The sequence below is a fragment of the Urtica dioica genome, chromosome 9 (genome assembly GCF_054948205.1).
Source record: "Urtica dioica subsp. dioica isolate 48M chromosome 9, U.dioica_male_clone48M_v1_H2, whole genome shotgun sequence".
NCBI classification, from domain to species: Eukaryota; Viridiplantae; Streptophyta; class Magnoliopsida; order Rosales; family Urticaceae; genus Urtica; species Urtica dioica.
In genome coordinates, this window is record NC_142764.1 from 28,855,693 (window position 1) to 28,878,847 (window position 23,155).

General features: G+C 35.0%; 2 protein-coding genes across 5 annotated transcripts; both read left to right on the forward strand.

Moving 5' to 3' along the window:
* Positions 1-4,905: 4,905 nt before the first annotated feature.
* On the forward strand, positions 4,906-12,335 carry LOC149386595 (coatomer subunit beta'-2-like). 4 transcript variants are annotated; one of them, XR_016301224.1, is made up of 26 exons: positions 4,906-5,084; positions 5,443-5,463; positions 5,578-5,639; positions 5,773-5,827; positions 6,007-6,043; positions 6,150-6,475; positions 6,567-6,698; positions 6,784-6,932; positions 7,491-7,559; positions 7,746-7,896; positions 7,995-8,060; positions 8,214-8,402; positions 8,547-8,687; positions 8,779-8,853; positions 8,983-9,159; positions 9,256-9,347; positions 9,443-9,559; positions 9,716-9,830; positions 9,928-9,999; positions 10,085-10,281; positions 10,406-10,499; positions 10,581-10,687; positions 10,849-10,981; positions 11,124-11,359; positions 11,742-11,790; positions 11,935-12,335. XR_016301224.1 is itself a non-coding variant. In XM_089625317.1 (26 exons), exons 1-25 carry the CDS (start codon positions 5,082-5,084, stop codon positions 11,759-11,761), a joined length of 2,742 nt encoding a protein of 913 aa, XP_089481443.1. In that variant the 5' UTR covers positions 4,906-5,081; the 3' UTR covers positions 11,762-11,790; positions 11,935-12,335. The 4 variants fall into 4 exon arrangements, 1 of the variants encoding a protein (XP_089481443.1); XR_016301223.1 differs by having other exon boundaries at positions 11,124-11,340; XR_016301225.1 differs by having other exon boundaries at positions 11,124-11,306.
* Positions 12,336-13,762: 1,427 nt separating this feature from the next.
* Positions 13,763-16,442, forward strand: LOC149386596 (nuclear pore complex protein NUP50A-like). The gene is made up of 2 exons (XM_089626063.1): positions 13,763-14,020; positions 14,908-16,442. The coding sequence occupies exon 2, from the start codon at positions 14,988-14,990 to the stop codon at positions 16,170-16,172; it is 1,185 nt and encodes a 394-aa protein (XP_089482189.1). The 5' UTR covers positions 13,763-14,020; positions 14,908-14,987; the 3' UTR covers positions 16,173-16,442.
* The last annotated feature ends 6,713 nt before the right edge of the window (positions 16,443-23,155 follow it).

Genomic DNA, 23,155 nt, shown 5'->3' on the forward strand with positions numbered 1-23,155 from the left:
CGACATGAAGGTCTGCCGATAGTGTGGCATGGCCGATGGTTGAGCACATGGCCGAGTGTTTCAGCCTTTGACCAATGGTTTGGGCGCGATCTTGAGCTTGCCTTTTGGTCTGCATAGAGCATATATACCGAGAGTTGTGCACGAGACTATCGAAACAAAGGCTTGCCAAGGTTTACACGAGCTAAGGGTTTGACGTGTGCCAAGGACTTATGTGCCATGGAGCGTGTGCGTCAAGGATTCATCGAGCATTATGAAGCTTTGTGCCAAGGATTTACGTGGGGTAAGCTTAAGCCTCTAAGACGAGGGTTACTGAGGCCGAGGATTTGACGTGTGCCAATGACTTATGCGCCATGGAGCCCTGTGTCGAGGATCTCTAAGCATGCTGAAGTGTTGTCCCAAGGATTTCCGTGCGCTAAGGGTCTCCGAGCCGAGGATTTGACATGTGCCAATGACTTCTGCGCCATGGAGCCCTGCGAGGAACGCAAAGCGTCTAGGTCTTGGCATTGTGCCGAGAATTCCTCTCTTGCCATGGACTTGGCCGAGGACTTCTTATCGCCATGGACTCTTCTTCGTCATGGACTTAATCACGTGGGTGATGACCTTGACTTCATAGATCAGGCTCACGGTCTTCATTTTTAGGGCTTGGACTTGAGAGATTGAGTCTTTGTCGTTTTTTGAGTGGGGTGTCATTTATGCATATGCTATAACAAAACCCTATCAAAATAGTAGAAAGAAGCAAGATGGAACAACAAAATATATATGAATTAAAGAAATTAGAGGTTTATTTTTAATAGGGTTATATAGCTAAATAGCCTCCCAATTTAGACGATTTTGGATTTGACCATCATTTGGTTAATTTTGGGTTAATAGCCAGACCCATTTATTTACACAACATCAAAATACCAAAATAACCTCAACTGTTCCCGCCCATTAACATGCTGAAAATAAAAACATTTAAAACAAAATATTCGGATAATAACTGCTCGCGGTTATCGAAGAGCATCATTAAGATCATTAATTAATTTTTTTTTTCTCTTTTCTTGGTCATACTTTGACCGGGCTTTTTGTTAAATTTAAAAGGCTTCGTCTTCCTCTTCCCGTCACTCTCTTTCTCTCTGTCTCCAAAATTTCATTTCATTTTTTTTTTCCTTAAAACTTCAATTGACCATATCTCTATCGTTTGAGCTCTGATTTGGGTGATTCCAAGTGCTATGAACTTGTGTCGAAGAGAGGTTCAAGAAAACACCCATCATGCTTGCTAAAAATTTCGGTTCATTGTCGTGGGAGATCGCCGGAAAAGACCTCCGCCCCAATGTTGAGTTTTCCAATCACCGGAGAGAGGTGGTCTTCACCGTCGGTATAAAAATGAAGTTCATGACATGGGTAACAAAAGCCCTCATGAAATTCCTCCGATCGGTGGTCGGAGATGCTCCGTTTTGCTCGAGGTACGTTCTGGAAATAAAAAGGGCTAGATCTATGTTGATGTGTTGTAATTTTGATGAAATTGAGTTCGTCATGGTATTTAGAAGGTGAAATGTGTAGGGTGGGACTAATTGCTGATTGTATCGTTCTTGCTTGGTTAAGCTTTGTCTTTGATTTTTTTTCTCTCGTGCTCCTTGTTTGGTCTGACGGGTTTGGATGAATTGAAGCTGTTGAATTGATTTTTGTTGGTTAAAATTGAAGGCTGAATTTCAATCGCAGCTCTGGCTATTCGGCAAAGTCTGGGGCGTCGTGTGTCGGTGCTGAGGAAGGCGGATTTAGTTCGATTTGTTTGAGAAGCGGTTAATATTAATATTTTTTAGAAGCAATTAATTGTTTGTTTACAGAAAAGAAGGAAGATGGGTCGGTGATTTGCGTGACGAGGAAGATGGGTTTCAATGGTTATTTGGTTGTACAGAATAAGATGATTCGTTTTTGTTCGGATGGTGTATATTCGTGTAAATACAAGCATATTTACAGTATATTCGTGTAAATACAAAACATATTTACAGTATATTCGTGTAAATATAAAGCATATTTACAGTATATCCGTGTAAATACAAAGCATATTTACAGTATATTCATTGTAAATACAAAACATATTTACAGTATATTCGTATAAATAAACTGAAAAAAATTCTGGAAATATTTTGGACGTTCTAAAATTATGAATATATGGAAGACAAAATAATATCAATAAATGAAGAATATATTTACAGATTTTATCCAAAATGAATTGCCACGAAAATAGAAACTAATTAACTAAAGTCAACGCTGAAAAACTTCCAAATACATAACAATAAATACGCTGGAAACTTTCAAAATCTGCTGGAAAATTCAAATTTCAAATTTGAAAACTTCCCATATTCGGTTTCAATATTTGATTCGAAATTTTTAAAAAAAACTGCCTAATTAAAAAAATCTGGCGAATTAAATAAGGGCAAAAGTGTAAACTAAATTCAATTAATAAGCTGCCACGTAAGCAATATGGCTATTTACATGAAATTAACGAAAAGTTTGCTAAAACCAAATTACTAGTGTTTTAGATGGCTACGCAACCAATTATTTGTTTTTAATAAGGGTAAAACGATACACATCCTATATATTTGTAGTAGTTGAGGAATGAGGTGTGAAGTTGTAGATAGTAGGGGTGAAACTGGATCGGTTCGGTTCGGTTTTTGATATTTTTAGTATCCGAATCCGAATTTTCGGTTTTTAAAAACTCGGTCCAGTATCCGGTCCAATTTAGTCTAAAACCGAAATTCGGTTATCCGAATATTCGGTTATCTGGTTTCTTAAATCCAGTATCCAATCCAGTATCCAATTTTTAAAATTCGGTTATCCGGTTTGTAAAATTTCAGATCCGGTTTAATATCCAGTTTTATAAAATGGATATCCAGTTTCTAAAATCCAAATCCGGTTTGTAAAAATTAAAAAAAAAAACGAGTACAAACGACTCTTATAAAACTCTAAAATGACAATACATAATCTAAAACTGAGTAAAAAAATAAAATTCAAAAGGACACTCGTCTCCAACTACCTGCACATGTAAATATCATGATATAAAATTAAAATTACAACCCTAATGATCATAATAAGTCATACAACAATTGAATTATTATGTTACCTTTATACTTTATAGATCACATAATCAAGTTGTAGTAGTAGTAGGAGTTGATATATGAGAAATTTGTTCTTCTATGACAACTTGACCATCATCTGTTAATAATAATGACATAAATTTAAAATAAATTGTTTTAATAAACAAACAACAAATGAATATGTCAAATAAAATATCAAATTAATTATCTTACCCGAAACAACTTGCTTAGAATCATTTAGTGTTTCCACTTCATCCATGTATTCTCGCAATACAACAGGATCTTTGTATGAGCTAAACAACTTTTAGTGCAAATCATCGGAGACAAAGAACTTCGAAAAGGATCTAGAATGCGACCACTTGTGGAGAAAGCCGATTCGGAAGCAACTGTTGACACCGGATCTGCAAGAACATCTCTAGCCATACACGACAAATTTGGATACTTGATGGAATTGATCTTCCACCATCCCAAAAGATCAAAGTAGTTGTCTAGATTCAAGTTTTTTTTTTTATATATATTTATTTTTAATTAAAAAAAATCGGTTAAATAACCGATATCCAGATTTTCCCAAAATCAAATCCGATATCCGGTCCAGTTTTGTAAACCGGATCGGTTATCCGAATCCGAATTTCGGTTAGCTGACGTGGCTCCAAATTTCGGTTTCGGTTCGGTTTGGATATCGGTTTTATCCGATTTTCGGTTCGGTTTTGTACAGCCCTAGTAGATAGAGAAATTTGAGTTTTTATGCACAAAATCACGTCATAATACACATTACTAAATTATTAAAAAACTAGGTTCATCTTTCCACCATCAAATAAAAAAAAAAAATACAACAAATGTTCATAAAATCATAGTTTAAAAAGAATTAATGAATCAAAGATTGTATATGTTAAATTATACGTAATGCGGTATAATGATTTAACAATTTAGTCATTCCTAAAGTGTTATGGGTTCATTTTCGTGCATAAAGTTTGTTTTTTTAATTATATTTTTATTTTTTATTTTGTATATACAAGATGTAGACGACATAGAATCAAATCAAGTGCATCACGTTCAATGTAAAAAAAAAAAAGAGCAATGCTATTCGGCACGGTTCACGACTTCTGACGATCCACTCAGAAGTGGACACGTGGCTTTTTAATACTTTTGGGTGGCCACATGTCAACTTCTGAGTGGATTGTCAGAAATCGTGAGCCGTGTAAAAAATCATTCCCGAAAAAAAAAACTAATTAATCTACGTCAGAACTATTTCGGAACAAATATAATATTGCTTTGTATATATTGGTTATTAACTGATAAGGGCCAATGAGAAATTTATACTTTTAAATTAATTATTATTTAAAAAATTTGAATTTACAATTTTATCTTAAAATTAGACAGTGTTTTGATAAATTCAACTCTTTAGGGATGTTTTTGTTGGTTTTCGTAAGAATATGTATAGATTTTTAATATTTTAATTAGTGGGTTTAAAAAGTGAAAATAATAGTTTTTGCGTGTAAAATCTCAATCCTTTATATATTTTGTTGTCAATTTAATGTCATGGTTTAGTGTTAAATTATATTTGAGTGTGAGACGAAAAAAAAAGCCATAAAAGATTAATGACATATTCCATAAAAAAAAAAGATTAATGACATATTTGTATTCTCAAATACTTCCACACGAAAAAGACATGTCGTTTTCTTCGGTTAACTTAAACTGTCGTTTCACTTGAAAGCACTAGAGTCCCAAGTCGTTATTAACACACATTATTCTCACCAGCAAGCAACTCAAGATCCATCAATTTTTTCTTCGCAGGAAAAAAAAAAAAAGAGTTCGATCCAGGGTTATTTTGGTAAACCTGCACCCAACGGCAAGGCACTAAAGACTCTGGCTCTCGTATTTGCTAAAGGCTTTCTTCTATTCTCTCTCCCTCTCTCTCTCTCGCACTACCCCTCTCCTCCGAGCACGGATCACTCTGGTTTCGTGAACTTCTCGCCGGCGAAGCTCTAATAATCCGTGAAAATGGTGAGTCCGAGATCTAATTGGCCTTAGATCTGGTTCGGATCGGCTTCGATTCGATTCAAAGTTTTCATTTCATTATTATCCGAAATGTTCGAACCGTTTAATTGTTTGGAAGATTTATTTTTTGAGATCTTCATTTCGTTTCGCGACAGCAATCAAAGCATTCAGTAGTTGAATGTGGATAAGATCTGGCGTTTTCGTCGTGGCTAATTCAGATTACGCTAAAGGCCTTTTTTTAGATTTTTCTTTGAATGCCTAATGGTGTTTATATAGTAAATGTGAATTGATTATGTTTTGTTCTTTGTGTATTTTTCTTTGGCTCTGACTAACTTCTCTTTTGACTTTGCAATGGTTTAAACAGCCTCTCAGACTCGAAATTAAGGTACTTTGTCCAATTTCCAATACTACACTTTCTCTGGTCTTTTGCAGATCTCGATTTTGTTTTTATGAATATTAATTGGAATAATTGTGGTGTTAATATCTTGTGTTGTCTCAGAGGAAGCTCGCTCAGAGATCAGAAAGAGTAAAATCTGTGGATCTGCATCCAACAGAACCATGGTAAGAGGGTTGCTATATAGTCTTACAATTCAGGATGGTGATAGATCAATGGTGTATATTATACTATTCTAAATTGTTTGAATATAATGACTGCTTAATACTAAACTTTGTTCATTTATCTTTGCCCCTGCAGGATTTTGGCGAGTTTGTATTCGGGAACTGTTTGTATTTGGAATTACCAGTCCCAGGTATACGGTTGTACAATATTTTATTATGCTTCCAACCTGATCGTTAGATTTGTATATAAATGAGAACTATACCTATAAAGTGTCAGCTTTGGAAGAGTGTCATATTTCAAATATAAAAGATTATTAGTCCAGAGCCAAAAATAGAGGAGCTAACTCAGATTTACTCGGTTCTTACACAGGCCATGGCAAAGTCCTTTGAGGTCACTGAGTTACCAGGTATGTAAATTAAGATGTTAATACATTTATCGGGTCTCGTTGTTCTTGTTTTAAGACTTATTTCACTGGAAGCTTTTCGTTACACAAATGTGTTTGCACTTTGCAGTTAGATCGGCTAAATTTATAGCACGCAAGCAATGGATTGTTGCTGGAGCTGATGATATGTATATTCGCGTATACAATTACAACACAATGGATAAGGTTAAAGTATTTGAGGGACATACAGATTACATTAGGTGTGTGGCTGTCCATCCTACACTCCCTTATGTGCTGTCATCTTCCGATGATATGCTCATAAAGCTATGGGATTGGGAAAAGGGTTGGGTTTGTACTCAAATATTTGAAGGGCATTCTCACTATGTAATGCAAGTGACATTCAACCCAAAAGATACCAACACATTTGCTAGTGCATCCCTTGATCGCACCATTAAGGTATGTTGTACTTGTACTATCCATCTCATGCATATACTGCCAAAATTGTATGACGATACAAATTATGATCTGCTTTTTTTTTTTTTTTCAGATATGGAATCTTGGCTCTCCCGACCCTAATTTCACATTGGATGCTCATCAGAAAGGAGTAAACTGCGTAGATTACTTTACAGGTGGTGATAAGCCTTATCTAATTACCGGTTCTGATGATCACACTGCCAAGGTATTGTTTGAATTGTCTGAAATAAAAAAAAAAATGGGTTTTTTAATGTGGAAGACATAAAAACATTCACCTACTTGTGATACAGGTGTGGGATTATCAAACAAAAAGTTGTGTCCAGACACTAGAAGGCCACACACACAATGTCTCTGCAGTATGTTTTCATCCCGATCTTCCAATAATTATTACAGGGTCAGAGGACGGAACTGTTCGCATTTGGCACTCAACTACCTACAGGTAGTTTTTTTTTTTGTTTAATTTCATAAAATTCATAATTTCATATCTGGGAATCTGTGCATATTAATTCAAGGTTTGAGTTATTGTAGTCTAAATTTTAATCAGTTTGAAGTCCCTGACAAATTGTAGAGGGTTGCAAGATGAATGCCTAAATGATCTGTAAATGATGCTTTAGTTCGATTAAACTATTATGGTTGATCAGCAAATCACTGTTTTAATCCCTTGTGTACTGTACTACATGGAACAGTTGGTGAATCCGTTTTATCTAAATGACAAGTAGGTTGCAGATAAAATGTTCCCGCTTTAGTGTTTACAATCATGTAAATTACATTGACTTGCAGGACTAAATGTTGTTATACTCTGGGTCTTGTACAAACTAAACATGAAATAGACCTGATTACATTTTACTTTCAAAATCAATACACGGTATTTCCGTTTTCTTTCAAACATTCTAGACTTTGTAGGTCATATTTCAGAATTAGAGAATGGTTGAGTTTGTTTATCATCCTGGATTGATCATCAGATTTCAGATTTCAAACTCACTTGATTTTATTACAGGCTAGAGAATACATTGAATTATGGTCTTGAGAGAGTTTGGGCCATAGGATACATGAAAGGCTCACGACGGTAAGCGTTACTTCGCTTGTCTACTTTCTCCCTGTTATTTTAATTTTTTCTTATCTTTTTAGCGAGCCGTTGTGAGGTCGCTGACATAAAATGATTATTCATGCGATTCCCTTGCATTTTCAAACTTTTGTTCCTCTCTTGAAAATAGCGTGCTTATTCTTTTGTTTTTCTTGTTCACTTGTACAGGGTGGTGATCGGTTATGACGAAGGGTCTATCATGGTAAAACTTGGTCGTGAAGTGCCCATTGCTAGTATGGACAACAGCGGAAAAATAATTTGGGCCAAGCACAATGAGATACAAACAGTGAACATTAAGAGTGTTGGAGCTGATTTTGAGGTCTGAACTCTTTTAATTGCCCCTTCTGTTGAGAAACTATATTGACAATTTTAGTGCTTTTGCATTTACTGGGACATCTACTTTGCTTTGCTAATTAGAACACCGATGGCGAGAGACTTCCTTTGGCCGTTAAAGAGCTGGGTACGTGCGATCTTTACCCACAGGTGAGGATTTTATCTTGGAGCTATCTTGTTAGAAAGAAGAGGATATTTTCTTGTATTTGTAGGCAGCTTTACTTTTTTGGCCAAATGTGTTTTAAAGGATGCTTATTTTTTATTTATTTGATGTTTGTCTTACTCATATTTAACTTATTGCAGAGCCTAAAGCACAACCCAAATGGGAGATTTGTGGTTGTATGTGGAGATGGTGAGTACATTATCTATACTGCTTTGGCATGGAGAAATAGATCTTTTGGTTCAGCTTTGGAGTTTGTTTGGTCTACTGATGGAGAATATGCTGTTAGAGAGAGTACCTCTAAGATTAAGATCTTCAGTAAAACCTTCCAGGTTTATCTACTAACTTTCGTTGATCATCTCATCCTTCGCTATATCTCTATTACTTGTACTTCGCCCTCCATTATTCAATATATTCTCAAAAGCACTAATGGTGCTGAGATGTAGACTAGTTCTAACAGAGATTACCTGTTTCAGGAAAAGAAGAGTATACGGCCAACCTTTTCAGCTGAGCATATTTTTGGTGGAGCTCTACTGGCAATGTGTTCAAATGATTTCATATGCTTTTATGATTGGGCCGAATGCAGATTGATTCGGCGAATAGATGTCACCGTTAAAGTGAGGATTGATATCCTTCTCATTTAATCAGCCAAACATATTCTTGAATTTATTCATTATAATTATCGTCCTTTTCTTTTTGAATCTCCAGAACCTCTACTGGGCTGACAGTGGTGATTTAGTGGCCATTACCAGTGATACATCATTTTACATCCTCAAGTACAATGTAAGAAACGATTATAATTTTTTGCTCAAACCACTTGCTTAATCTAAAAAGTTGTTCACTTCAAATAAAATATACCCATGGTTTCCTCTTAACAATTTGCACGACTATATAACATGTTTTGATTTGCAGCGGGATGTTGTATCATCTTATCTGGATAGTGGAAGACCCGTTGATGAGCAAGGTGTTGAGGATGCCTTTGAGCTTCTTCATGAAATGAGTGAGCGTGCCAGGACTGGTTTATGGGTTGGCGATTGTTTCATTTATAACAACTCCTCGTCGAGACTCAATTACTGTGTTGGTGGTGAGGTATGGCATCAGACGTTCCTTCAGTAGAAAAATAAACATACTACATCGTATGATACAATTTTTTCGTTGTTTTGATGAAATTTCCTTTATAATTAGGTGACCACCATGTACCACTTGGATCGACCTATGTATCTTTTGGGGTATCTTGCCAGTCAAAGTAGGGTGTACTTGATTGACAAAGAGTTCAAGTAAGCATTGCTTTTGAGTATGCGCTTTGAAAGTCAAAAGTATCTTTGTTGCTGGTTGATTTATGTATTATTCCTTGTTTCCCATTCATGTACAGTGTGATGAGTTACACCTTACTTCTCAACTTAATTGAGTACAAAACTCTTGTGATGAGGGGAGACATAGAAAGAGCCAACCAAGTTTTGCCCACAATTCCCAAAGAGCACCACAACAGGTACTTATTTAGCCTCTAATTAATGAAGAGCACCTGAACAACTTCTCCGTTGATAACATGTTCAGGGTAGCTTTGGATCAGAATTTATTTTCCGTTATGAATCTCGACCAGGAAACTTAATCTTGGATTTTAACTGCATAACTTCCTTGTATTCAGCGTGGCTCATTTTTTGGAATCCCGAGGTATGGTAGAGGAAGCACTTGAAGTGGCTACGGATCCTGATTACCGATTTGATCTGTCCATACAACTTGGCAGACTAGACATTGCCAAGGTAATTGTAATTTTGTCAGCAAGAGAATTAAAATGTAGGCATTTGCTGTAATTCTAGAGACATATTTCAAAAATGTTGATTTTAATTTTCTTTGCAGGAAATTGCATCGGAAGGTCAAAGCGAGTCTAAATGGAAGCAATTAGGGGAACTGGCTATGTCGACTGGAAAGGTGTTGTTTGATAAGTGGCGTTTTATGTGAAATTAGTGTAATCATGTTTGTTATTATAGTATCTTACACTGTTGCATCATCACAGTTAGAGATGGCGGAAGAATGTCTGAAGCATGCTGGGGACTTGAGTGGCTTGCTACTGCTCTATTCTTCTCTAGGAGATTCTGAAGGGATATCACAACTTGCAGGCCTTGCCAAAGAGCAAGGGAAGAACAATGTCGCGTTCCTTTCTCTATTCATGTTGGGCCGTGTGGAAGATTGCCTTGAACTATTGGTGGAGAGGTAACTCTCTTGAATACTTGAAATCTGAAAAATATGATTTGTTTACAATTCAGTGCTTTGCCATTGTTAAGTCATTGCTATCACTGTTCTCATGAACCTGTGCGCCTATGTATATTATTTCCAGCAAGCGGATACCTGAGGCTGCTTTGATGGCTCGATCTTATCTTCCAAGCAAGGTCTCAGAGATCGTAGCGATCTGGAGAAAAGACCTTAACAAGGTTAATTTCCTCAACTTAAATCTGTTTAAAGTTTATGATATCTTGTTGCCCATTTTGAACCTTTATGAAATATTTTTGTAGGTTAATCCAAAAGCTGCTGAATCATTGGCTGATCCTGAAGAGTACCCTAACTTGTTTGAGGATTGGCAAGTTGCCCTATCTGTTGAGTCTAAAGTTGCAGAGTCAAGGTAGCTTTTCCTTCAATGCTCACATTTTAGTTGCTGAAATAAGTGTAGCCTCTTATGTACCTTTGCTTAAGTCGGATTTGAGGACTTGACTTCTGATCTCAGTGCGGCACCTTTTTAGCCGATAGGGGCGGTTAATGAGTTTCCATTGATTGTTTTTGCAGGAGTGTTTACCCGCAAGCTGAGGAATACCCGAACTATGCTGACAAAGCACATGTGACCCTTGTGGAGGCTTTCAGAAATATGCAAGTGGATGATGACGAGCATCTTGAAAATGGAGATGCAAGTTATGAGGAGGTATACACGAGTTGTGCCTAAATTTTATCTATGCCTTTTCAGACTTGATAAAAATCTTCAGTATAGTATATTGTAGGGTTGTAGTTGAAGTCTCTTTGCATGAGATCTCTATTTCTAAGGTTTAATTATGACGTGTGACCAGGAAACTGAACAGAATGGTGATGAGACTGTCGAGGAGGAACAGAATGGAGAAGATGGGAGCCAGGAAGAGGGTGTCGTAGTGGATGCTGATTCCACAGACGGAGCAGTACTCGTTAATGGCAGCGAAGCTGAAGAAGAGTGGGGTACGAATAATGAAGGAACCCCGTCAGCCTAAAAGGAATTGGTCGGGCCAGTGTGAAAATCCAATTTTGTCTCTGGTGATTTATTTATCTGAATGTGCCATTTCTAACTCCATTCCATGCTCTTCCTATGCTACTATGATTTATAATTGCTACAAATTCTGACTACCCTTTAAATCTTTTTATTTTATTTTATCATAGAACAAAATCACTGTTTTTGCTTGTATGCGTGGAAATTAGGATTGCTTTAGTGATAAGCTATGATGTGGTTTGCACTCTAGTTATACAGCTGTATCTGTTCAATGCCATTGTTTAGTCCTTTTTTTGAAACTGACGTGAATATCTTGTCGTGTTATCTTTTGGCGCCTCAGCTCAAGATGTTCTCTTATTGGGATTCTAAAAATTTGTATCATTTCAACCATAAGCTTTGGTTAATTCCACATCAGTTTGTCCTTACTCGCTTCGTTCTCTGTTGACAGTGCTCACGCCAAACCACTAGGTCCATGTGATGATGGATCCCTTACTTAGGTGAGTCGAATCACACTCTTTTAATTAAATCTTCGGGTGTTAGATTTACTTGGGCTAGTTTGCAGATGGATAATTTATTTCTGAGTTATTACAGTTGAGACGCTTTTTATCCAACATGTAACATAACATGTTCTTTGGTGGCAGGTCTCCTGGAAAAAAGGCTAGAGGAAGAGGTGATTTTATGGGCCGATTGTCTCCCTTGTTGAGTGGCATTGTTTTTGTAGCAAATCATATTTCCCATCGAGCACAGAAGAATCAATAGTTTTATAGATTCAGCTTAGTTTGCTTTTACAGACTCTCTGTTTTTAACATATTCTTTGAGGGTTTTTCGCCCTGAAAATTTTCTTGTGCCATTGGTGAATGTAGAAAGAAAAAAGAGGCTTGATCTAGTGGTGATTACCGAGTTAAGGATTTTTCAGTTCTCAAAATCTTATTAGCACTTGCTTTCCTATAAAAGGCCATCTGTTGGATTTTTATTTTATTTACAATGAATGTTGAATGTAAACATTTTACTCATAAAAATATATATATTTGTATCTCAATAACATACGTTTTCAATTTTGTTACAGGACTATTTTAAATTTTTTTACTCGTAGCCTTTTGATATCCAATTAGACGAGTTATTGAGAAATTCACTTTCTGGTCTGAACTTTTTCAGACATATTGTGGAATCCAATTCCCCGATTCTTAGATGTGTCTGGGCAGTCTTTGGGGCCAAAAGAATAAGATTCAAGTAAAACGTCATCAACCTTTCTCAAGTTGTGTAAAAAGGATAGTGTTTATCACTTTCATTCCATACCGTCAGTCCAAAGATGATTATTATACTAATATTAACTTTATATGAGTGTGCGTTTGCGTTTTAAAGCGTAAAGAAGAATATTATGAAAGCTTAGCTAAAGTAATATATAGCTTAATTTTCATTTATTTATTAATTATATGTTAATTGGTTAAATACCGTAGACTAAATGTCGATCTAGAGCTTTTTTAATTAGAAATGGACGATGACATTGCTTGACGGGGAAAAAGTTTGCATTCACGGTCAACGAATGCGATGGATAAATTTTTCCATATATCGATATTTTATGCTCATTATATATACTACTAAACGAGAGTCTACCAAGTTTACATTTATGTAGGCCAGCAAAACACATCAGGCGGAGTTTAGAATATTATATATATATATATATATATATATATATATATATATATATATATATAACATATATTTCAAAATGATTCAAGATAAATTTCAAAAATAAATTTTTTGTCATATTTATATATAACTTTAGTAATAACCTTTGAAGTTTAGCTATCTTTTTCTTTGTATGTTATATAATTAATTTTTTAATTATTGGTTTCACATTAAGTTTTATAAATATTGGTCTAATTTAAATTACAAAAACTTTGAATAGTTTCTTTTATTTCATTCGATAAATAGAGAAAATATAAATAAGAAAATCAATTATATTAGAAGAGTAGAGTTTTAAACAAACAAAAGAGAGGATAAGTTTAAATCTTATATATAAAACCAAGAGGACTTTGAATACATTTGCTAATCAATATTCTATGTGTCCGTCTATATATTACTTAAATATAAAAATAAAGGTTTTATCATTTATATTTTATTTTAGACGGGGTGCAAACTTATAACTCATTACTATTGTTTTGAAAGTTTATTTTTGATCATTCAACCACTAATTTTTATGTATGCTCATATAAATTCACATTAAAACTAAAAAATTTATATGTAACTTTTTTTTAAAGGGCCTCATTAAAATCCTTTTAGTGGGCCAAATAGCTGATTACTGAAGCCCAATCAGAAAAAGAGCAATCCAGTACAAGACACCTCATGCTCTGTTCTAACCCGAGTTCATATTACACGTGTCGTAAATAAGCTCAGTGCTAATCCTTTGGAAGTGAATGACCAAAAAGCCTTATTCGCTTTCAAAGAAAATAGTAAAGAGAAAAAAAAAAAAAAAAAAAAAACCCTTGAACGCATCTAAATCTTCAGAATTAAAGAGCACGTTCTCTCTCTTCCGCGGCTACAAATATTAAAAAACGAAACCCTCAGAGACCTTCATATCCAAAGCCTCCCATTTTTTTTTGTTTGTAACAAAAATACGAAACGTTAGTTTACGAAACTAAAAGATCTTTACATCAGGATTTATGGATTCAAACGTTCTCTGATTATACATCCGAAGTTTGGATTCAGCTTCACCTTTTGTTCTAGGTAAGTCCCGAGTTCAATTACAGCTTTTGTCATGAAATTATTATAGGTTATGATACAAATTAATGCTGTTAGTTTCGTATTTCGTTTAGTGTATTTGATTTTTGAGAAATAAAATGTATTGTGTGGTTGTTTGAGAACTGTCAGGCTCGCTTATTCTCAATGATTTTACTGATTACTAGGGTTTATGTTGGACATGTTTAATTCGTTTATTAGTAGTTGGAAATTTGTTTAATGCAATTTGTTTGAAATGAAATTGAACGAATTAAATCCTGGATGTACTGTTGATTACCTCTGGTTTGACCAGATTAGTAACTCAATTTTAGGTCGAAATGCTGAAATTGCTCGTTGATTTCGAAAGAGAGAAAATCGAGCAGTATGGATTTCTGTGTTTGAAAAAGACTGATTTTTTTGTGGCTTAGAAGTTGGTTTTGTATGCGCTTACAAATTTTTACCCTAAAAATTCTGATATTTCTAATGAGTAACGAATTATATGGATGAATGAATTATACTTCTTTTATTGTACAAAATCAGTTTCCGAACTTCTTGATTTTCTTCAGACTGTTAAAGAAAACAGGATTGTGGTTTTTTATTTTTTATTTTCATGGGATGAAAACTTTCAAGAAAACCTCCATAGAACAGGACAGGAATTCACTCGAGGATTTAATATTTTATCTGTTAAAATTCAGTGTGGCGAGGAGACCAGAAGCAAGAAATAGGGTAGTTCGTTTAGTTCGTCACCATTAGTATAAGCAAGACAGGATAGAAGAAGAAAAAATGTGCCAAATTGGAAGTTCTTTATTGATAAATCTGCTTGGCTTTGGAACTTCTTTTCTAATTTCCTTTGAGAAAGCTAGTAAGTCACGAATATCTGTTGTTGCGATTTGCAGAGACGGGCCATAATAACTAGCATCACGAGACAGCCCTGAATCATATTCCGGTTTTTTTATTCCTTCCATACATACTTAATATGGGGGACACGGAGAACTCGTTTCAATCGAAGAAGAGAGGCGCCTTAAGCGAAATCTCCCGAGATAACCCGGGTCTCGACGACGAGGAAGATTCCGAACAGGAAGGCGGAACTTTCAAGAAGGCCAGCGAAGAGGTTTTGGCAACAAGGAGAATCGTCAGCGTTCGTCGGAAGCCAAAGGCCGCTCCGGCTCCGAATCCTTTTGCGGGGATCAAATTGGTCGCTCCCACAGCGAGTGTAGCGACCAATCCCGAAGCTCCGTCGGAAAAAGAATCTGCCGATGAGAAGGCGGTTTCGAACGATGTCGATGTGAAGACCGAAAAAGGTAAAGAAGAAGAGGTCTGCAAGGAGGTCGAAACCGAGGCCGAGTCTAAAGCGCCGGAGCCGGAGCCGGAGCCAGAATCTGGTGCAGAGGAAAAGAGCGATGCCGTGGCCGAGAATGAAGAATATAAGGCCGAAAGTGCGGAGAAGAAGAAAGACGAGAGCACTCCTCTGAACTCGTTCCAACAGCTCTCGAGCAGCCAAAACGCTTTCACCAATCTCTCCGGGACGGGTTTCTCAACGTCCACGTTCTCCTTCGGGCCGATCAAGACCGACGGGTCCGGATTCGGGTCCGGTTCCGGGTCGCTCTTCGGGCTGAAAACCGACGGGGCGTCCTCGTTCGGCCTCGGACTCTCCAACAACAACGGAAGCTCGTCCCTCTTCGGGGGCTCGGGCTCTTTTTCGGCGCCCAAGAGCAGCGAGGTCGCGGCGATGAAGGAGGTCGAAGTGGAGACCGGGGAAGAGAACGAGGAGGCCGTTTTCAGCGCGGACTCGATTCTGTACGAGTTCACGAGCACGGGCTGGAAGGAGCGTGGAAAGGGCGAAGTGAAGATCAACGTGTCCAAGGCCGACAAGGAAAAGGCCCGGCTCGTGATGAGGGCGAGAGGAAATTACAGGCTGATATTGAACGCCAACATTTTCCCGGACATGAAGTTCGAGGCCATGGACAAGAAGGGCTTATCCTTTGCCTGCTTCAACAGCACCGGCGAAGGCTCCGGCGGGTTTTCGACTTTTGCTCTCAAGTTCAGAGACCGGTCCGTCGTTGAGGATTTCCGTGCCGCGGTTGCAGAGCACAGAGGAAAGACCGCCAAACCCGCGGTTCTCAAGACTCCGGAGAATTCGCCCAAGGCTTCGGACGAGTGAGAAGAGGCAAGGCAAATCTGATTCGGTTTTGGCGTCGAGGCCTTTCTTTTCCTTTTTCTGTTGTAGTTTAAATGCGGTTTAGTATTTGTGAGTGTTGAACTTTTCAGTTCGGGTTATAAGCTATATCTTCTGGGTTCTCAGATTTTGCATGAAAAAAAAATGAGAGCGCGACTTGGGTCGAACTTTGCACGCAATTTTATTATTGCTGTGGCCTTGATGTTTATTATTCCCGATGTTAAAAAAATATATTTTTACATGTTTAGTAGTCCAGTCTCCGGTGTCCTTGATCAGGATTGTAATACTCTCTTAGAGAAAGAACCATGTGGAAAACAGGCTTAATTGGTCCTAAATTCTTTACTTATATTATATGATGTGGTGTTAATTGAGATGATTCAAGTTAATGTCTCAGCTTAACATTTTTGTCATTGTCTGTTTAAAAAAAAGTTATATTTAATACGTATTACATAAAGTTCAAACTAATTCGTTTTCGCAAATACCTATTTTCCTTCTATTATCACTGACGTGTCTTAAAAGAAACTCAAAAAAAAAAAATTTCAAGACAAAAGTTTGAATTAAGGGTATAATATGAAATGTGCACACAAACACAATAAGAATGAGAGCAAGACATCTAAGAAATTTTTTTTTGGGAATTTGATCCCACCGTGGTAAATTTGGGCTTGTGGCACGGAAGGACAGTGGAATTCCGCTTCTTTCTGGCTGTGAATGGTGTGCGGCAGGATTCCTTTCGGTCGAGGAGAGTGAACGGTCGAACAGCTTTCCTCCGTCTCTACCGCTGCTGATCAATGTTTATTTTTTTTTTTTAATATTTTTTAACCCATCTTTTCTTTATTTTACAAATATCACTTTCACAATATTTATTCACACATCACGATATAATCTTCTCATACTCTCTTCCACTACTCAAATCTCATAAATCTTCTCAAATATTTATTTTTATTATATAGTTTTCATATATATAGTTCTTATATAGTTATCAAATATATTTTTAATATTTAGTTTTAATTTTAATACAATGTACAGATCTCATCGAAGTTCTTAAGTGGCTCGATTGATCTCAATTTACAAATCTTTCAAGTTTAAACATTGATGATTAGATTTGTATTTGTAAATTTGAATATAAATAAAGGTATTATTTTCTCTACCGACCCTCGAAGAGATTTTAAGGAGGCCGTTTTCAATAAATTAGTCTTCAATTTCTCACTTTTATATTTTAGTCCTTATTTTAAAAAAAATACTACATTTAAATACTTTGAAAAAGTATTTACTTTAATAAAAAAAAAAATGTATGGAAGTGGAAATTTTCACAAATAGAATGGAAATTTCCATTTTCCATTCCATAGTGAGTGGAATTCCGGTCAACACTTGAATGAATAATTTTTTCCAGTCAACCACAAAATTGCGTGCTCAGTTGGAAGTGGATTTCTACTTCCTTCCACTAGCCCAGGTTTACACCGAGGAGTAAAAAAAAGAGGTTTGAACTTTTGCTCAATAAGGTTGCAATAGGACTATAGTAGGAGATATTTTTTTTTTCGTGACCATGTTGTCACTAAATGATTCCGTTTCGTGACAAAGCGGTCAAAGATTTCTTCTAGTAAGTCCAATATTTCATGATCAGGTGGTCACAAAAGTACAGTATTTCGTGATGATGTGGTCACGGAAGTCCAATTTTTCGTGTCATGTTCATCATGAAACAGATGTGTTTCGTGACCTCTTTGTCACAAAATTCCAATATTTAAGGACAAATTCATCCAAAATGATTAGGAAATGATTTTTTTACATATAGTTGTTTACAATGTGGTAAAAGAGTGGCATTGGAAATAAGCCATTGGATACATTTGGATAATGAGATAATGACATAAAGTTTATATATTAAAAAAAATCGTTTTTATGAATTTTTAATGAATATTTAGTCAAAGAAATAACTTTCAACGGAATAATACATGTTCCTTATATATGAAGGTTTACTTCTATGGTCTTATGTTTCCTTTTTTTTTATTCAACGCACCACTTGAGATAAAGTTGAAAACCAGTTACGTTAAAGAATCTACTCATTTGAGTTTGTAAAAAAAAATCAAATTTCGTAATAATATTATCACAAATTCACAGGTTTTCATGACAAGACACGAAAATTGAAAATTTTGTGACCATGTTGTCACAAACTGCTAAATTATGTCACCATATTGTCACGAAATTGCTAATTAGCTTCGTGACAATATGGTTACAAAATTTAGTGTTAAAACATGTCTTAAAAAAACTAGTCTTCGAGAGATTTGCGTTGATACCAAAATTATTGAAAATGGAGGTTGGAATCAAGAGTTATGGACTTTTAAGAAATGGGCTTATTTCTTCCCCTCTTTCTATGGCTTTCTTGGGAAATGAAATAAGAAAATGAAGTAAAGGATTTTGTTGGGTTTTTAGGTGGGTTTTTAGATAAGGTTAGATTTGGTAAAAAAATAGTCTCTCTCCTACCTTAGTCCTAGTGTTGACCTTTTTGAGAAAAAAGTTCAAAAATGTTCGTTACTATTTTTTTTGTACTCCTAACAACGTCCAAATCCAAAAAAAAATAATAATTCAGTACGCTAGAGAATTTTCACAATTTTTTTTCATTACAAGTATATAAAAGTATCGGACAAGAATATTTTTAAAGCTCAAGAGACGGCTAGGTTAATCCATATTTTGAAGTGGGTCGTGCCGGTCCAAAATCCTCGTAAAAAGGTATAATAACTCAAATACCTCATTGTATGTGGTAATTTTAAGATTAACTCATATTTATAAGCTTTTCATCAATAACTCATTTTTTTTTTTATTTTATACGATTTTTCTCTTTTCTAAATGATAATGTAAACAAATAGAAAAAGTGTAAATGAAACTATAAATATTCAAAAAAAGAAACATACTATGTTCATTTTATTGAACATATGTATATTGTGTTTTTTTTTTTCCCTCAACTATACTATATGTTACAGGGTACGAGTTGGTATATATGTCGTTAAACATCGCTATTGAAATCTTTTTAAGATAACAATGGATATACTAGTCGTTAACAGATATATCAGTAAAATTAAAAGTTTGGTATCGATAGTCGCATACTATATTATGATTTGGTTATCTTGTTAAAAGATGTCAAAACGTACTGTTTTGCAATAATAAAGTTTAAGCCTTTAAGGTGGCTTAGAACGTCTATATTTTCTTGAAATAAGTAAAAGTAATTTAATGGTGACTACTAGTACTATTTGTATAAATAAACTGAAAATTATAGTCTACCACGTAATAATTTAAGTAATATATTAAAAGTTTACTTATGACAATTAAATGTACAAACATTTAACTAAATAATAATTTCAAAATACTAGCTAGTTTTTAGCATTTATCGTTTACTACTTTAGACACCTCCCAATTGTTAAAATAAAACAAATTTAAACTTCGTTAATTAATTATATACTACATTAATTAATATTTACGATGAGACAGATAGTTATATATATATATATATATATATACAGGACCGGCCCTTACCTAAGGCGGGCAAGGCTTGTGCCTTGGGCCCCAAAAAAAATTATTTTACACTTTTGTAATAAATTATTCATATTTTTAAGAAAATTTACATTTTTTTACCCTAAAAATTTACACTTTTAGCCCATTTTCTAAAAAATTTACATTTTTTACCTTGAAAATTTAAATTTTTATTAGTATTATAGGGCCCCAAAATATTGAATCGTCTAGAGTCCCCGTGAGTTTGGGCCGGCCCTGTATATATATATATTCAATTTATTCAGAGCAAACAAATAGACTTTTGATTAGTTTTGAAAACTTTATTCAGAGCAAACAATTTATTCACACTTCTTGAACTTTAAAAACCCAAAATCGCATCCATTATTATCAACATTTTTTTATACATCTCAGTATTCATTTCAGTACAATTTGATATTTCGAGGGTTTCTGTATGATCTTCTAAAAACAAATATGATAACGAATTTTAGCATCAGCAAATATTATCAGTATATATGCCTTTGCGATGGAGAATATTGAAAGGCCACATAGTTGGCGTCACTTTCTGCGATAAAAGTAAAAGTAAAACCATTGAATTTGGAAGGTCTAGGTTAAAGAGCTAGCTCACGGGTTGTCTCGTACAACTCCAAGAGAGAGATATTGGACCCGTGAGCTCTTTGTGAAAGAAAGAGACAAGGAAAAAAAAAAGACAGCACGCGAGTCATTATCAGATAACATATAGAAAAGGACTAAGTGGGTAAACAAAACCTCATTACCACAGGCAGGAAATTAGGCCCAAAAATGATATCAAACAATCATGGATTAGTTAGAACTTTGGGAGACCGGTTTGATAATTTATATTTTTCAGGGCAATTTAGGTATAAATTAAGTCTGCTTTTGTTTAAGAAAAAGGTCTTGTATATATTTACGCGTAAAGAATAACAAAAAAATGAAAAGAATAAAAAAACATGATATCGATAATGGTCACCCTATTCATCCACCACCAATAAACATTCCACCCCGTGACCCTTCTAATCATTACAAACAATGCATTCTTACTTTAACATATATAATATATAATATTTAATTCTTAAGTCTAATTATGAGATGAAGAAAGTAAGCAGCCATGTTTGATCAACGACGACCTTCTAAACTCACATAATAAAGATATTAAAACAAAAACATATCAACCGAGAGATAAAAAATAGCTAAAAATTCATACGTAATCAAAAGCCTGATAAAAAGTCTTAAAACACACGGCAATTAATAACCTAGTTCTTAACGCAAGTGTCTGAACATGAGTCTACACACCTCTCCACTTTCTCCGAGCCTGGAAAAAAGCTTGTTCGTTAAAATAGGTACTTAAACTAAAAAAAAAAAGGAATTCAAAAGATTAATAGTATGCTTACGTGGGTTATTTTTGGAGCTGAGATGGGTACACAGAGAAGAAGCGCATTCAAGCTCGCAAAAGTGAAGAAGCTTGTTACTATTACTGGTATGTTTTGAAATAGTGGACGAAGAAGAAGAAGTAGTGATTTGTGGTGGAATGAGGATACAATCTTTGAGGCACTTGAAAGAGCAAGAAAAAGCTGAGATGTTTGGTGTGAAAAGGCATATCAGGAAGCAACTCTCGTAACAGCTTTGGAAATCAGAACCTCTTGCTTGGCCCATCATCAATAGTAGCCCCACAACCAAACAACCCATTGAATTTACCGACCTCACTCTATTCCCATCCATTTTTTTTCACCCCTACTTAAAAAGGGTATGATAAGGCAAATTCAAGTTTCGAGTGGGTGTGATTTATAGTAGTCACGGCGGATTGGCAAAGGGGGTGAGTCACAGTCGTTTACGATAATTGCTACACGTGTAGCCTCATTGTATTTTTCTAACTCCTCACTTTTTGTATAACCAATTTTTTTTTAAGCAATTTCTAAAGAATTGTAAAATAGCCAAAATTTAACTAAATTTAGTGAAATAGATAAAATTTATGAATATACACAAGTACATGTCAATAATATTTTTGACTCAATTCAATATATTTATATGGTGAAACATACGTCAACAACTTAATATATAATATCAAAATTTTATTTCAAAATTTAGCTACTTTGTTAATAAGTACACGATGGTCTTAACTTATACATATTGAAATCATCATGTACTATTTTTACAAAATTCTAATGAATTTTTTTTTATCAGGAATATCATTCCTCCTTAATTACGTAATTATCATTAATCGAACTGAGTTATCAAATTATTAATCGAATTGGATTACCTATCATGTTATGTCATTCACTTTCCCATATGTACTATTGTGCATCTAATCACATTTGTCCCGTTTTACCTATAAATTGAAATTTGAATGAGTGACATGCAGCACTAATAATATCTTATCAACTGTTTCTTTGCATCTGTATCTCTATGCTTTGTTGTCTAAGTGGAATAATGTCGTATGCAATCATGGCACACTCTCTTCTTCCACTCCTACAACTACATCTGATTTCTAATTAAATTACGAAAAATGGAAACGATTAAGACTAAAACTTAGCATGTTTTTTTAGACAAGCACTTTCCGACGCGACCACTTAGCATGTTTGTTTTTAGATACAAACTTTCAAATGCGACCAATGTCGTGTCTGTTAGTGTTTTAGACGCGACTTTAGTCGCATCTAAAACCTTATTTTGTCATCCGAAAGTATTTATATTATCAAACTTAATCTACATGTGACTGGAATGTAAAAGGTTAGAGATATTCTAAAAATATGTGGAAACTTCGTATAGACATCCTTTTACAATGTCGTGTCTGTTAGTGTTTTAGACGCGACTTTAGTCGCATCTAAAACCTTGTTTTGTCATCCGAAAGTATTTATATTATCAAACTTAATCTACATGTGACTGAAATGTAAAAGGTTAGAGATCATTCTAAAAATATGTGGAAACTTCGTATAGACATCTAATATTTTATAATACCAGTCATATTAAGCTAAACACACATCTTTGAGTCTTTTATTTTGATTCCATATAGTCTTGAGATCAGTTTACATTGCCATAATAAGTGTTGGAAAATTATGAAAATAATCTAATTTGTGGAAAATATTTTAGTTGAGTCCACTCATAAAATCTGAAATTTTAACGTAGGTTCTTACTTTTTTAAATAAATTTTAAATGGTTTTTTGCATGGTTGTAACCGAGCATTAGTTGCTCTCTTACGGAGTGCTGGATTCGTGGAACGAAAGTCTCACATGTTACAATGACAAACAAGACAAACTATACACCATAAAGGTCGACTTTGGAAAATAGAACGTGCACCAAACACTACCATCGGACTACACATAAAATAACACAATTTCAAGAGAGAGACAGCTCTAAAAAAAATCTTGCTCATGTATGATATTTTTTAATGAGAAGAAAATGTCTCCTTTTATAGGCAAGCCTACCACGGTTACAACTATTTCTATTAATTTTTGACATAT

Bases quoted from the DNA above. Each gene is read 5' to 3' on its own strand.
- LOC149386596 (XM_089626063.1), top strand. From the start codon at position 14,988: ATGGGGGACACGGAGAACTCGTTTCAATCGAAGAAGAGAGGCGCCTTA.
- LOC149386595 (XM_089625317.1), top strand. The intron at 6,933-7,490 runs GTAGTTTTTTTT...ATTTTATTACAG, and splicing joins TGGCACTCAACTACCTACAG to GCTAGAGAATACATTGAATT. The intron at 9,160-9,255 runs GTATGGCATCAG...CTTTATAATTAG, and splicing joins ATTACTGTGTTGGTGGTGAG to GTGACCACCATGTACCACTT.